Raw genomic sequence first — 13909 nt, forward strand, 5'->3', positions numbered from 1 at the left:
AAAAATATTACCATATATAACAAATATGTTTACTTAGGATGTACAAACAAAAATCTAATTGTTGCTGACAATAAATGGCAAACAAAGAGTAGCAGTACTAGCCAATATTTTGAGTAACGGAACCTGGTTAGCACAGCAATTAAGCCTCCTTGGCTAGCCATGCTGTTAAACTGCCTTGTTTAGGAACACTAAGGTCCCAGATTCAATCCCTATTGCTGTCGCTTCCAAAGGATTGTGGTAATGTATCTATTGTCAGTAATTTTCTTTGGGTACTGAGATTTCAGGCTTTAAAAAAAGCTTTATGCAAATATCTGCCTTTATACATTATATCACATCTAAGAACCAGTAGACAAGGAAATGTCTGTAGCAAAATAAACGATTAAGTATACACAACTTATTTTTATGTGTTTTATTTACATTATTGATATTTACATAAAACTGTCCAGAAGCAATGCCCAGCAGTGAGTGTAAGATAGAGTACATTAAACCTGAATGTTGGAGGGTAGGCAAGTGTGTGTGTTTGTGTGTGTGTGTGTGTGTGTGTGTGTGTATGTAAGTATGTATGTATGCATGCATGTATGTAGGCATGTAGGTATGAATGTAGGTATGTCTGTTTTGTATGTATATAAAGGATTTAGTGGCACATCAGCACAATCTTGGCTACATAGTGAAGAGTAAGTTTAGGTATCCAAAAGTAGTATACAAAACAAAGGCAAATGCAAAAGAGGGTAAAATAAATAAAAATCAGTCATTTTGCTAATACAAACTGAACTCTTTTAAAATTTCCACGAAATGTCATCAGAAGATACATCCTGGGTTAAACAGACTACCTGTATTGGTCATTTTGAATGAAGTGCATAAGGTCTATTCTACATCTCGGAGCTGATTTTTCACACATCATGGAAATTAAACCTTCCCCCATTCATGACTTTCTTAACTCTCACAGTTGTGTGTTTTCATTTGATCCACCCAGTTTTATTCCATGTATTTAAAAATACGAAATTAAAAAAGTTCTGAATATTAAAAGGGACACATTTTTATTCAGTTATGATGTTTTGTATACTCTCAAAAAAGTGCAACAAGTTTTTTGGACACATTCAATGACTACAAGTTTTTTGACAAATTCAGTGATAAGTTTTTTGACACAATCAATGATAACAAATGTTTTTGACACATTCAATGACAACAAGTTTTCTGACACATTCAATGACAACGAATTTTTTTCACAAATTCAATGGCTGCTCAATGACAACAAGTGTTTTTACACATTCAAACATAAAAAGTTTTTTGACACATTCAATGACAATTTTTTTTGACAAATTCAATGACTGCTTCCTTTTAACTGCTGAATGTTGAAATCATCTCATATTTTTCAGTAGTAACAACATTTTCAAATTAACCATTGTGGTGGGCATGGTAGATACCTTCAAAATTCTTTTGATGAAAACCAATTTTGACATGACTTAAGAGGATTAATAAGATTTTCAAGCGGACTGCCATGGAAGTTATACTGGATGTCAGATCAGCATTATTTTCATTGATTTGACTAGATATCACCAGTCTTCCAGTGATTCCCCATGTCATATGACTTCATGTTCATGAGAAGCAGCTGTAACAAATGTTTCAAGTGGCTGCCTTGCTGTCAATATTAGATAAAAGATCAGCACCATTTTCTTTAAGGTCAAACAAGGCATTGACAGAAATCTTCTGGTGCAAATCCGATCTGGTTACAACTTTCCACTCAACACAAGCAGAAATAAAATTTTCATGATGGCTGCCATAGTGGTCTTATTTGTTGTCAGATTGGCACCATTTTCATTTAGGTTCAACTAAACATCATGAGAAGTCTTTTAGTGAAATCCCATGTAGATTATTGCCATCCAATCAGGTGATAGAATCCTAAGATTTCAAAGATGGCCACTTTCAGTGATATAGATGTCCAGGTGGCAACATTTTCTTTGGGTTAATATCCCATGTCAAAAAATGACTTTCCAATCAGAAGGTGTACCAATAACATCATGTTAAAGCTGGCTACCATAATGGTCATACTGGAAGAAAAATCGACACCATTTTCGTTCAGTACCAACTAGACATCATGGTCTTTAAATAAAAAACCCATGTTGACATTATCATCCATAAAGGAAGTGTAGCAAAAGGGTGTGGTGGCCATGCTGAATGTAAACAGTAACATCATTTTCATTTAGGACCAACTAAATCATTGGATGAATGTGTGGGGAAATTTTCATTTAGGACCAACCTAATTATCGGATGAATGTGGGTAAATTTTCATCACAATCCTTGTTGTTTCAGAGGGTGTAGTGATAACAAACAGACAATGGCTGGATCATGAACAATAGATAACAGACCATCCCATAATTTCTATTGGTCCATGACAGACCAGTAGAGTTAAAACTTGCAGTATGTGTAGTAAAATTTACTAACAAGTCAGACCATCAGTCAATAACCCTTCTTCAAAGACAAACAAGTACAGTACTCCAGGAATAACTACATCATGATCCACACATAGTCCAGCATGGTCAGTAAGTCAGTGAATAACCCTTCTTCAAAGACAAACAAGTACAGTACTCCAGGAATCACTACATCATGATCCACACATAGCCCAGTATGGTCAGTACGTCAGTCAATAACCATTCTTCAAAAACAAACAAGTACAGTACTCCATGAATTACTACATCATGATCACACATAGTCCAGCATGGTCAGTACGTCAGTGAATAACCCTTCTTCAAAGACAAACAAGTACAGTACTCCAGGAATCACTACATCATGATCCACACATAGTCCAGCATGGTCAGTACATCAGTAAATAACCCTTCTTCAAAGACAAACAAGTACCGTACTCCAGGAATCACTATATCATGATCCACACATAGTCCAGCATGGTCAGTACATCAGTGAATAACCCTTCTTCAAAGACAAACAAGTACAGTACTCCAGGAATCTCTACATCATGATCCACACATAGTCCAACATGGTCGGTATGTCAGTGAAAATTTGACTAAACAACAATCATCTGAAAACTCATGGTAAGATGGTGAAACTTTGGCAAATTGTTTCTCACTGAAAGCTGCATCATAGTTTACCATTAAGTATAAAAAAATTGACACACAATTACAACTTCCTTGAACAATCCACAAATATTCCTATATATCTATGGATGTCTTTTTAAGAGATATATTGCAAACATTTTATTCATAAATTTCAAAAGCATTCTTCTAGAATCTCAGACAAGCCAACAAGAGTTACATCTCCAAATTGAAAACAAACTCTCAATAGCAGTCAAATCTGTATATAACTGCCACTCTGTGGAGAAGCTAACACACTAAACGCAATCACTATGGGCAGATAATCTGTGTGTGTGTGTGTGTGTGTGTGTGAATATATATGATCTTACATGAAATGTATGCAACAACTCGATCATTTCTATCTATTGAGAGCATATGTGGCCAAAAGATTGAAATTATTCAATAGTTTCATAAATATAAATTGAAATGAACACAAACGAAAGATTATATTTATCGCGTGATTGAAAATACCATTTTACTTGAGAAAACCAGTGTAGTGACATGATTATGAAATACATTTGGAGGCCTCAGTCATTGTGCCATTCCTTTGCATGATGCTGTGTAATTTGTGATGCCATTAGATGTTTTGTTACAACAAATTATGACATGGTATATTAACATATAAGCCACATCAGTCATCTGATAAAAGTAAATATTTATCAGTCTATATATATAAATGGATCAATATGTACAGTATTGTCTTTACAAAAAAGAAAGTCTTTATACACAGAAGATCTTTATATATGCCTGTAGTAGTTTTAGCAATTTTTGTACAACATGACATGCATTTATACTCAGATGGTCATTGCTGCAGCAAGTCTGGCTGCACAGCATGAATTGCCATTACAATATGACTATTCACAGGTCTTTATATGCTTGTTATTGCTATATCCAGTCTGGTTTTACAGAATGAATTGCCATTCCAATTGACCTTTATACAAAGGCATTTACATGCTTGTCATTGCTATAGCAAGTCTGGTTGTACAGCATGACTCTTCTTTTCAAACTGATATTTCAGATCAATGCTTTGAATTTTTTTTCAGGTAACAATTTTCATTCATTTTATCGTTGCTAAAGAGACCCAACTAATATAATGACTCAATACACTATTCTTCTTCTGTGGGAATAATAGAACCCCTTCCTCAGTCCACCAATTGAAATACCAACAAAAATGTTACTTTTCACAAAAAGATAGAAACAAATAATACCATGAAAAATAAATGAATTCACAGTACAGCATAATGAAATTAATTTTCAACCTGAACAATGTCACAAGTATAAAATTTTAAAAAAAATATGGAATCTTAGTATTTGACTGCATGTACGGATACTGCCATAAACAGATTATCTATATTTGCTTTAGTCTGCATAGAAATTGAATATTTGTTGTAATTTGTACCAGCCAAAGTAAGGTTGTTGTTGTTGTTGTGGGGTTTAACGCCATTTTTCAGCACATGATAGGCTATACATGGCGGCCAGTATTAATGGTGGAGGAAGAACATTGGAAAACCCCGGAAAGAACCACTGACCCTCGAGAAGCTACTGGCAAGCTTTCTCACATACCCGCTGAATCTTAGACTCGAACCGCCGCAGACAGAGGTGAGATGGCAGTGATCCGTAACGAAGAGTGCTTTAGACCACTCGGCCACTTGGGGCCCCCGCCAAAGTAATGATTCAACCATCAACCAAAGTAGGTTGAAGTGTGACAATTTTCAGTTGTAGTCTTGATTCTGAAAATTCGTTTTGAAATATAAATATCAGTCCTTGAGAAATTCTGTTCACACAATTGAGTGCACATTGTTTCTAACAAAGCTATTTACAAGTAATCATAACAAAACATATTATTAATTACAATACATGATACAGAAATAAAAAAAATGTAATCACACATAAATGGTCTGAATCAGATTCAATAATGCATATTATACATGTATGTCATACTAAACAGTGCTTGTTCTCTGTGGAATTAATCAACTATATAGTTCGATGACTTTTTGCAGGATACAGCTGCCATAATGTTCCTGAAAGACCCACCAGCAGTGTAAAAAGCGATCACAGCCATTGTGAACATGATGATGTAGGCCGGAATAATACTGGCCAGATAAAGAGGCTCAGACCGATAACTTGTTCTCTGGTTTAGTAAGGTCTGCAAATGGATAAACAGGAATAATTACGTACATTTCTATATGGAACTGAAATAAAATTCATGGACAAAAATCACTGCTTAAAATATTATAAAACCTATAATTATGAAAAACCCTAGAAAACAAACTAAACATTTGCTTTTCCAGGCAGTTTTAGTGTTAATTATTTAGTTTAACTGAAAGAAGAGGAAATTCAAGACCAAAAAACTTCCAGTTTTGAAGGGATTTCGTTTTTTGAGTTTCTGGTTTAGAGAGTTTTCAGTGTCAACACTTGTTACAGTTTGCAAGTGATGTTTCTGTACATTAGGGATGAGTTTAAGTGCAAAGTAAATTCTTTTGTGATAACACTATGAGATTGCTCACCAATTATGTTCCATCAATCTAACAGAATGATCACCAAGAAATAATCATAATGGAAGTTCAATATACAAAACATTTAACTGCATCTCAAGATATTTTAATTCAGAACGTACTGGTTGCATTAATTAATGGGGACCGTTACTGAGATATTCATATGATGCCTGATAAATAAATTAATGTGTTGCATTTACTGGACTTGAAATTAACTTGATTGTTTTTGCAGCAGAGAGACCTTGCAGGGTTTATAACCAGGATTATTGCTACATTGCAACCTCCCCACCCACCCAAAATAAAATTGCTATCACAACTGTTAAATTAACACTGGGGTTTATCAGAGAATAAACTGGACTATTTGAACTTTTTGAGCACAGACTAAGGCAGCCATAGTAGCTCAGTCGAGTTTCATATACATAATTCTGGGGTCCTGGTTCAATACGCACTCTGGCCAGTCTAGGTCAGCTGACTTACTCAAATTTCCATAGCATGGTATAGCCAATAATAGCCAACCCATAACACTATATTAAAAACTAAACACAATGAATAATTTTGAAGGTTTTTCCTTAAAAATTTAACACTAGATTATTTACAAACAAATTTACTAGTAGTTGACATTTGATTATTTAGATGAACAAAACTTACACAAATACAAGACACTAAAAGGAAACTGACTACTTTCAATATAGAGGACATGGTTAATAATGAATGTATACTTAAGCATTCTTATAGACAGCATCTACCTCTACCTGTAATATCTTTTACAAGTGTGCATTTTGTTGCCAATATTGAATAGACTTCATATAGAAAGCGGACATGACATGGAATACATTGTCCTGAAAATCTGAGTACTTTTATTCATAGTTGTGCTCAACATAAATGTTGCCATGCTCTCTCCAGAGCATATTTTGGACTATATCAGAAATGTCTGCACTTAAATTTGTGTGCCATTACTCTCCAAACATTTAATTTAAAAAAAGTTCAGAAATTAGCTCAATTTAAACAAGACTCCTAGGGAAAATATAAAGTTACCAAGTTGAAGGATAATGTATTTTCTTCCTGAATACCATTACATGCAAAGTTGACAGAATTAATGTTACATAACTTTCTGCAAAAGACCAAGCATGTTCAAACTTTAAACCCCAATTTCTTTAGGCAGCTGAAACTTGTGTGCATGTGGTGTGGACCCAGTCTAACTTATCTAGTAAATATTATGATCAAACACACATTAACTGATATTATAACATTTGATATGACCAGACTGCAAACTGAATCTGCTTTGTCTTTGCCATTAATGTCCTCACATCTGACTTGGTGAACAACAGCATGTGAACTCAAAGTTTATCAAGTAACTGCTTTCAACATTCAATCAGGTGTTTCTCTTCTTCCAATATACTTTCTTGTACTTGGAAATACATTAACATGTCACCCAGCTTATCAGTAAACAAATTGAAAAGTTGCTTATGCCATGGCTAATCACCCCTTTAATGTTTATGCTGTGGTTAATCATTCATTTAATGCTTATGCCATAGCTAATCACACATTTGATGTTTCTGCCAAGACTAATCACTCATTTGATGCTTATGCAATTAATAATCACTCACTTAATACTTATGCCAAGATTAATCACTCATTCAATATATGTGCCATAGCTAATCACTCATTTAATGTTTATGCCATGGCTAATCACACATTTAATGTCTATGCCAAGACTAATCACTCATTTGATGCTTATGCCATGAGTAATCACTTACTTAATACTTATGCCAAGACTAATCATTCATTCAATACCTGTGCCATGGCTAATCACTCATTTAATATTTATGCCAGGACTAATCACTCATGTAATGCTTATGCCATTAATAATCACCTACTTGATGCTTATGCCATGGCTAGTCACTCAAGGAATGCTTATACCATAGCTAATAACTTACTTAATGCTTAGCCATAACAGATTATTTTTCCTTAAGCACACAAAAATAAATAAAATGAAAATAAATTTCATTTTCAGTCTTTAATTAAGACAACACAAGCAAAGGATAAGACACTTAGGATTGTATAAATTTATCACTATTCATCGTCATTTGAAGGTGACCCAGGTGGTCAAAAGTGGTCTAAGGGCATTCCCTTTACAGATTGCCTTCATGTCACATCTATCAGCATGGGTTTGAGTCTTGACTCTCTATGGGTATGTGAGAAAGCTTGCCAGAGGCTTTTTGTTTGTTGGTTATTTCTTTTGTCTTACCGCACTCTTCCCTGTCCAACATACCAGCTGCAAAGTATATTGCTTATAATGGGCTAAAAATGACATTAAACCCCAAAAATCTAACACCCCCTCTTCTGGTCATTTTTGAACCAGATAATCTAGAGCTCCACAGTTATAATATGAACTATATCTGAATGTTTTTTCTTCTTCAAAAGTACTCTATTTGTATTTTCAAGTACTTCTTGAAAAGCACTCATATTTGTACTTCTAATAAGTCAAAAGTACCCTATTTGTATTTTCAAGTACTTCTTGAAAAGCACTCATATTTGTACTTCTAATAAGTCAAAAGTACTCTATTTGTATTTTCAAGTACTCCTTGAAAAGCACTCATACTTGTACTTCTAATAAGTCAAAAGTACTCTATTTGTATTTTCAAGTACTTCTTGAAAAGCACTCATACTTGTACTTCTAATAAGTCAAAAGTACTTGAACTTTTACATAACATCTTACCTGACAAATCTAAAGTACCTGTACTCATACTTGAGTACTTTAATATGTATTCCACCCTATTCTGCTACAATGTTGTTTGTTTTGTAAGATGGCTTGGGAAATGGTCTGAACACCATTTTTAACTTTCACTCTGATCTTTTTGGTATTGGTTTAAGTGCATGTAATGTGAGAAAACTGGCTGATAGTGTTAGACCTATTTGTAAACTTATATCTAAGTTTAATTTTTTACAAAGACATGTCATTTTTGAGGGCTACTTTTTATATATCATCACTGGTGGCAATGAAGTTTTCTCCTTAACTCATTCAGCCCCAGCACTGTTATCAGTATCACTGCTGCTATGCCCCAGAAGCAATAAGATGTGTCTAGCTGCTTGTGCCCCAGAGTTTTTAACTGCTTGAAAAATTTTGAAAACATCGTGCACATGCATAAACTCTTACCTTAATTTCTCTTCTTATATCCAATTCAAATCCACGAAATTCCCCCAATTATTTCAAATGAATTCGTCTACACAGTGATGTATTTTTTTTCCTTCTATTTGCCCAAGTCTTTCACTACTTATACACTATTTATCCGCAAGAGCTCTATCATCATCACTGTCAGCATCCTCATCTTCTGATGATTCAATCTCAGAAACTTATATGTCTGAATCTAAATCTCGCAAAATATCCAACTGCCGAACATACCTCTCCTCTGCTTGCTCAACATTTTCTAAATCAAACCTGAGAAACTCCTCATTTTTGCACTCATCAAAAATCACTCTTACGTCTGCCATCAATTACGATTTTCATGAACAGAACACATGTAGTGAAACTGCTCTCAAACACCAACCCTTGACTTCTGAACAATTCAAATTTTCACAAATTAAAGTAAAATCATTTCTGATTGGTTTAATAGTTGTTTAGCTCTTGGAAAAACCCATTTGTAACCAATCAGAGACGTTGTATCTAACACACATTCATCATGACTGCAGACGGGATCAGCCATTGAATGCAGAAACTGGATCATGCCTACAGATAGAATCAGGGCTGAATGAGTTGATGTACATAGCTAACCTGGTGCTTATATGACATTGGGGCCCTGTGTAGCCGAAGTATCCAAGATGTCTGCCTTTACAGATGACTGACATCTCACCTATGTCCATGTGGGTTTGAATCTAGCTTGAGGGGTAAGTAAGAAAGCTTACTGGGGTTTTCCTGGGTTTGTCCTCCACTAAATACACTGGCAACCATTTATGGCTCATCATGTCCTGGCATTAAATCCGCAAAAACCAACGAATTTATATGATGTCATGATATATAACTTACCTATTTATATGACATTTATTTGTTATCAGAATTATAGCTTGATAAGTTAGACTTAGCCATATTCATCCAGAAAGGTATCAAAGTTTAGACCAAGTATCATGATGCCTGCCATTTTGGATCAGTCATATTAACTGTGAGTTTCTTATATGAAGATTTAAGTTTTTAATGAACATATAATTATGTATTTGTTAAAAATATTAAATAATGAAAGCCAATTCATATCTGTATGATTTCACAATATTAAAGTTCCATAAAATTAATCTCCAACTAAAATGAAGATCAAAGGGAGGAATCCTGGCCTGATAAAACTGCCGCACTTTTAAAATGGCACAAGTCCAATGCTAAATTTACTAGCCTCGGCAACTGGACTACAATTTATATGAGCCCAGCAGATATAACACAGAACTAACAGCAACGTATCTAAAGATATAACAAAGAAATGACTGATACAGATAAAGGATTATTGCTATCATGTTGACAGTGTAAACTTAGAAACTTAGAAATTAGAACTGGTATATTTCTTCAAAAACTACTAACTGCAAATGAATAGCTGATTTTTAAAATGCAAGCTTTGCATCTCTGCAGTCACTCCTGCTTTGCACCTTTTCAGTCATTGGTTAAATACTTTCATAAAACCGTAACCATGCATACAAGATCTGCTCAAAATTTTGTACAAGTATTATTTGTAAATTATAATAGGGTACATGCATTAAACCTATTCTGAAACAATCTGGTTATTCTGAGGAATTAACACCAAGACAATAACCTTATTTTGACTTGATAAAAATTTTAGAGACAAAATTTAGAATTAGTATATATCACATATACTCCCAATAAATCAAGTCAAACTGCAAACAACAATGATCCTGATCTGCCACAGAATAATGTGCCTGCAGACCATGGTCTATGTTGTTTGGTCTACTGATTACTATTAACAAAACTGCAAAGACCAGATCTGCTGGTGCATTATGCAATGGCAGATCTGGGTCTGTGCAGTTTCAGTTCGATTTGACTTATAGGTGAGGAAACAGGGTAATCAAATTAAAAAGTTTTATGTAAATAGAACCCTGCTTCAGCATCTGTAAGAGTATTTAGTCATCAATCAATGGTCACTTGTCTCCTTCTCTGTTCTAAAATTACCTCTTCATCAAAACATATTTACTCAGCAACCAAGATTCGTTACATAGTGTAAACTGTTTTAAATTTTTGAACAATTTCCATAAAATGAACAGCTTTTGTTCCTTGTTTTTTTAAATGAGGACTTACCAGACATGACACCAACATATGTGAGCACAGAACTACAGCAATGAGTAGATAGTGTCTCTTGTCCCATGCATTGAAGAATATTACTCCCCAGAATGTGTGGAGAAACACAAAACACAGTGTAAGGAAAGCTGAAAGTAGTTAACAGAATTTAGTAATACATTTATAAAACCTAAACTAAAGACAGTGGCATAGCATTGGCCCAAGCACCCCTTGCAACTTCAGATGGCCTAGGACAAGTGGGGGTACGAAATTCCCATCAAACATTACTTTATTGGGAAGGGGTCCCATAATTAAGTAAGAACTGCTATTGACACAGTTCTCAATGTAGATAGTAATACATGTATAAAACCTAAACTGCAAGCCTAAACGTAAACTTAGTCATGCATAATAAAAACCCAACACTAAAAGACTAACTGTAGGTAACACATGTAAAAGAAACTAATCTACAAGCCTAAATGTAGATGGTAACACATGTATAAAACCTAAACTACAAGATTAAAAATACAATTAGTAATATATAAAGCCTACACATAAAATTTGTGAAAACACAGATAACAATTCATGAATAAAACCTACATTACAAACCTAAACATGCTAAAGACAGTAGCATATTTGCAAAACCTACAATACATGCCTAAATGTAGACAGAAAAACATGTATAAAACCTACACTACAAATGTAAATGTAGACAGTAACAAATGTGTTGTTGTTGTTGTTGTGGGTTTAACACCATTTTTAGTACAAGATAGGCTATACATGGCGGCCAGTATAAATGGCGGAGGAAGAACCCAGGAAAACACTGGAAAGAACCACTGACCCACAGGAAACTACTGGCAAACTTTCCTGCATAACCACATTGGCTGAATCCAAGACTCAAACCCACGCAGACAGAGGTGAGATGGCAGTGATCTGTAACAGTGAGCGCTTTAGACTGCTCGGCCACTTGGAGCCCCAAACAGATGTGTAAAACCTACACTAAATGCCTAAATATAGATAGTAACACATGTGTAAAACCTACACAACAAGCCTAAATATAGGTAGTAATACATGTGTAAAACCTACACCACAAGCCTAAATATTGATAGTAATACATGTACATGTTTCAAACCTATGCTACAAGCCTATATATAAACAGCAATACATGTATAAAATAAACCTAGACTACTTGCCATGAAGACAGCAAGAGTTATATAATAACTTGGTAACTAAATGTAAATTGTAGTAGATGTATAAAACCTATAGTATAAGCCTAAATATAGACAGCAATACATTTACAAAACCAACACAACAAGTCAAGATGTAGATAGTAATGTATGTATAAAACCTACACTAGAAGTGTTATAACTGCATGCTACACTGATGAAACATCAATTATCTATGTATTTATTAAAAATACTAAAATGTAATAAATCTAGATCTCATAATCAGTCAACAATATGCACCTTGACATCATGTTATAAAATTGTTTGCCAAAATGTGTCAAAACACTTAGCAGTACATTATGGCAAGAAAACAGCGATGTAAAAGCCCTTGCATGGGTTTGAATCTTGACTTATGTGGCTATGTGAAAAAGTTTGCCTGTAGCTTCCCGTGGGTCAGTGATTCTCTCGGGGGTTTTCCTATGATCTTCTGCCACCAGTCATACTGGCCACCATGAATAGCCTATCATGTGCTGAAAAATGGTGTCAAGCCAACAACAATAAAAGCCCTTAATAGTATGCGATAAATGGAATCTGAAACTAGTGTTCATTTGGCATATTTCAGCATGTAAAATTATTCAACTTGTGTTCATCTCACCTGATACTGTGGCATATAATATTCAACTTGTGTTCATTTGACAAGATACTGTTGCATATACTATTATTCAACTTGTGTTCATTTAACATACTGTGGCATGTAATATGCAAAAAGTGTTCATTTAACATACTGTGGCATGTAATATGCAAAAAGTGTTCATTTGACATATTGTGGCATATATTATTCAACTAGTGTTCACGTGATACACTGTTGCATTTAACATTATTCAACTAGTGCTCATCTGACATATTGTGGCATGCACAATTTTATATACTGTGGCATATATTATTCAACTTGTAAATTTCATATTAAATGAACACATGTATAACATCTAGTATTCATGCAATCTCAAAGCTACAGACAACACACCCTTGCATATGCATTCAGTAAAACCCAATATGTGACACACAACAATAGAAGACTGGTAACAATACATATTCTCTCAACAAATGGGGGGATATCTCGGTGGGTGAGTGGCAGAATGGTTGATTAGTTTAAACTATATTTATTTTTGAGAAACTCTGTCAAGTTACAAACATATGATTTGGGGATTCAGTAGAGAGCATGTCCATATTAAAGCACTATCTCCCCAACAAAAAATATAACATCACAAATCTGGATGCTTGTACAAATGTTTTAAACACAAAACAAAACAAAGAACAAGAACTAAATAAATATCATTCAAAAGGTTTCAAGTTAGATCATTTACTTAAATGTTTTAGCCACTGCTAATGAAGTTCTGCACTGACAAAAATATTTGCCTGTTATTTTCAATAGAGAACATACCCAATAATAAAAGTTCAATTGTGAATGTGTGTAAGATATAATTTCTAAGATTGGAGTATTCTGGACAGTCTAGATAAAAGTGTTTTGCCATCTCTATTTCACTGCAGGTGCAATGCTTAAGAGTTAGATACATGATTTGTATAGAAATCTAATTTAAACTACTATACTTTGTTCTTATGCAAGCATGCACAAAATGTGACATTCCATAAATTTTTTATAATAAAAGCAGATTTCTTTTTCTTGATTCAAGTATGCTGTGAAATTATGCACTAGGCGTGATTGATAGACTGGTTAAAAACCTAAATTTCTTACAAAACTGGAAACCCTGGTATGTAACCCAGTAAAAGTTCCAAATTCTTGCTAGGCAAATAAAATTCAGTGTCAAATACACTTAACTTCTACTAAATATAAAGATAATTTTTTAAAAATCTGCTTCAATTTTATTATAACTTCAA

General features: G+C 34.1%; 1 protein-coding gene across 2 annotated transcripts in view; it reads right to left on the reverse strand.

Moving 5' to 3' along the window:
• Positions 1-1018: 1018 nt before the first annotated feature.
• The window catches only part of LOC149787622 (gamma-secretase subunit Aph-1-like), a 29527-nt gene continuing 16636 nt past the window's right edge, over positions 1019-13909 (reverse strand). For both annotated transcript variants that reach the window (XM_089973799.1, XM_089973800.1), the window contains exons 6-7: positions 10872-10999; positions 1019-5232 (exon numbers count right to left, since the gene is read on the reverse strand). In XM_089973799.1, coding sequence (XP_089829925.1) covers positions 5053-5232; positions 10872-10999 — 308 coding nt within the window. In that variant the 3' untranslated portion in view covers positions 1019-5052. The remainder of the gene's footprint in view (positions 5233-10871; positions 11000-13909) is intronic.

Source organism: Sinohyriopsis cumingii, chromosome 11 (genome assembly GCF_028554795.1).
Source record: "Sinohyriopsis cumingii isolate HCF-2022 chromosome 11, ASM2855479v2, whole genome shotgun sequence".
NCBI classification, from domain to species: Eukaryota; Metazoa; Mollusca; class Bivalvia; order Unionida; family Unionidae; genus Sinohyriopsis; species Sinohyriopsis cumingii.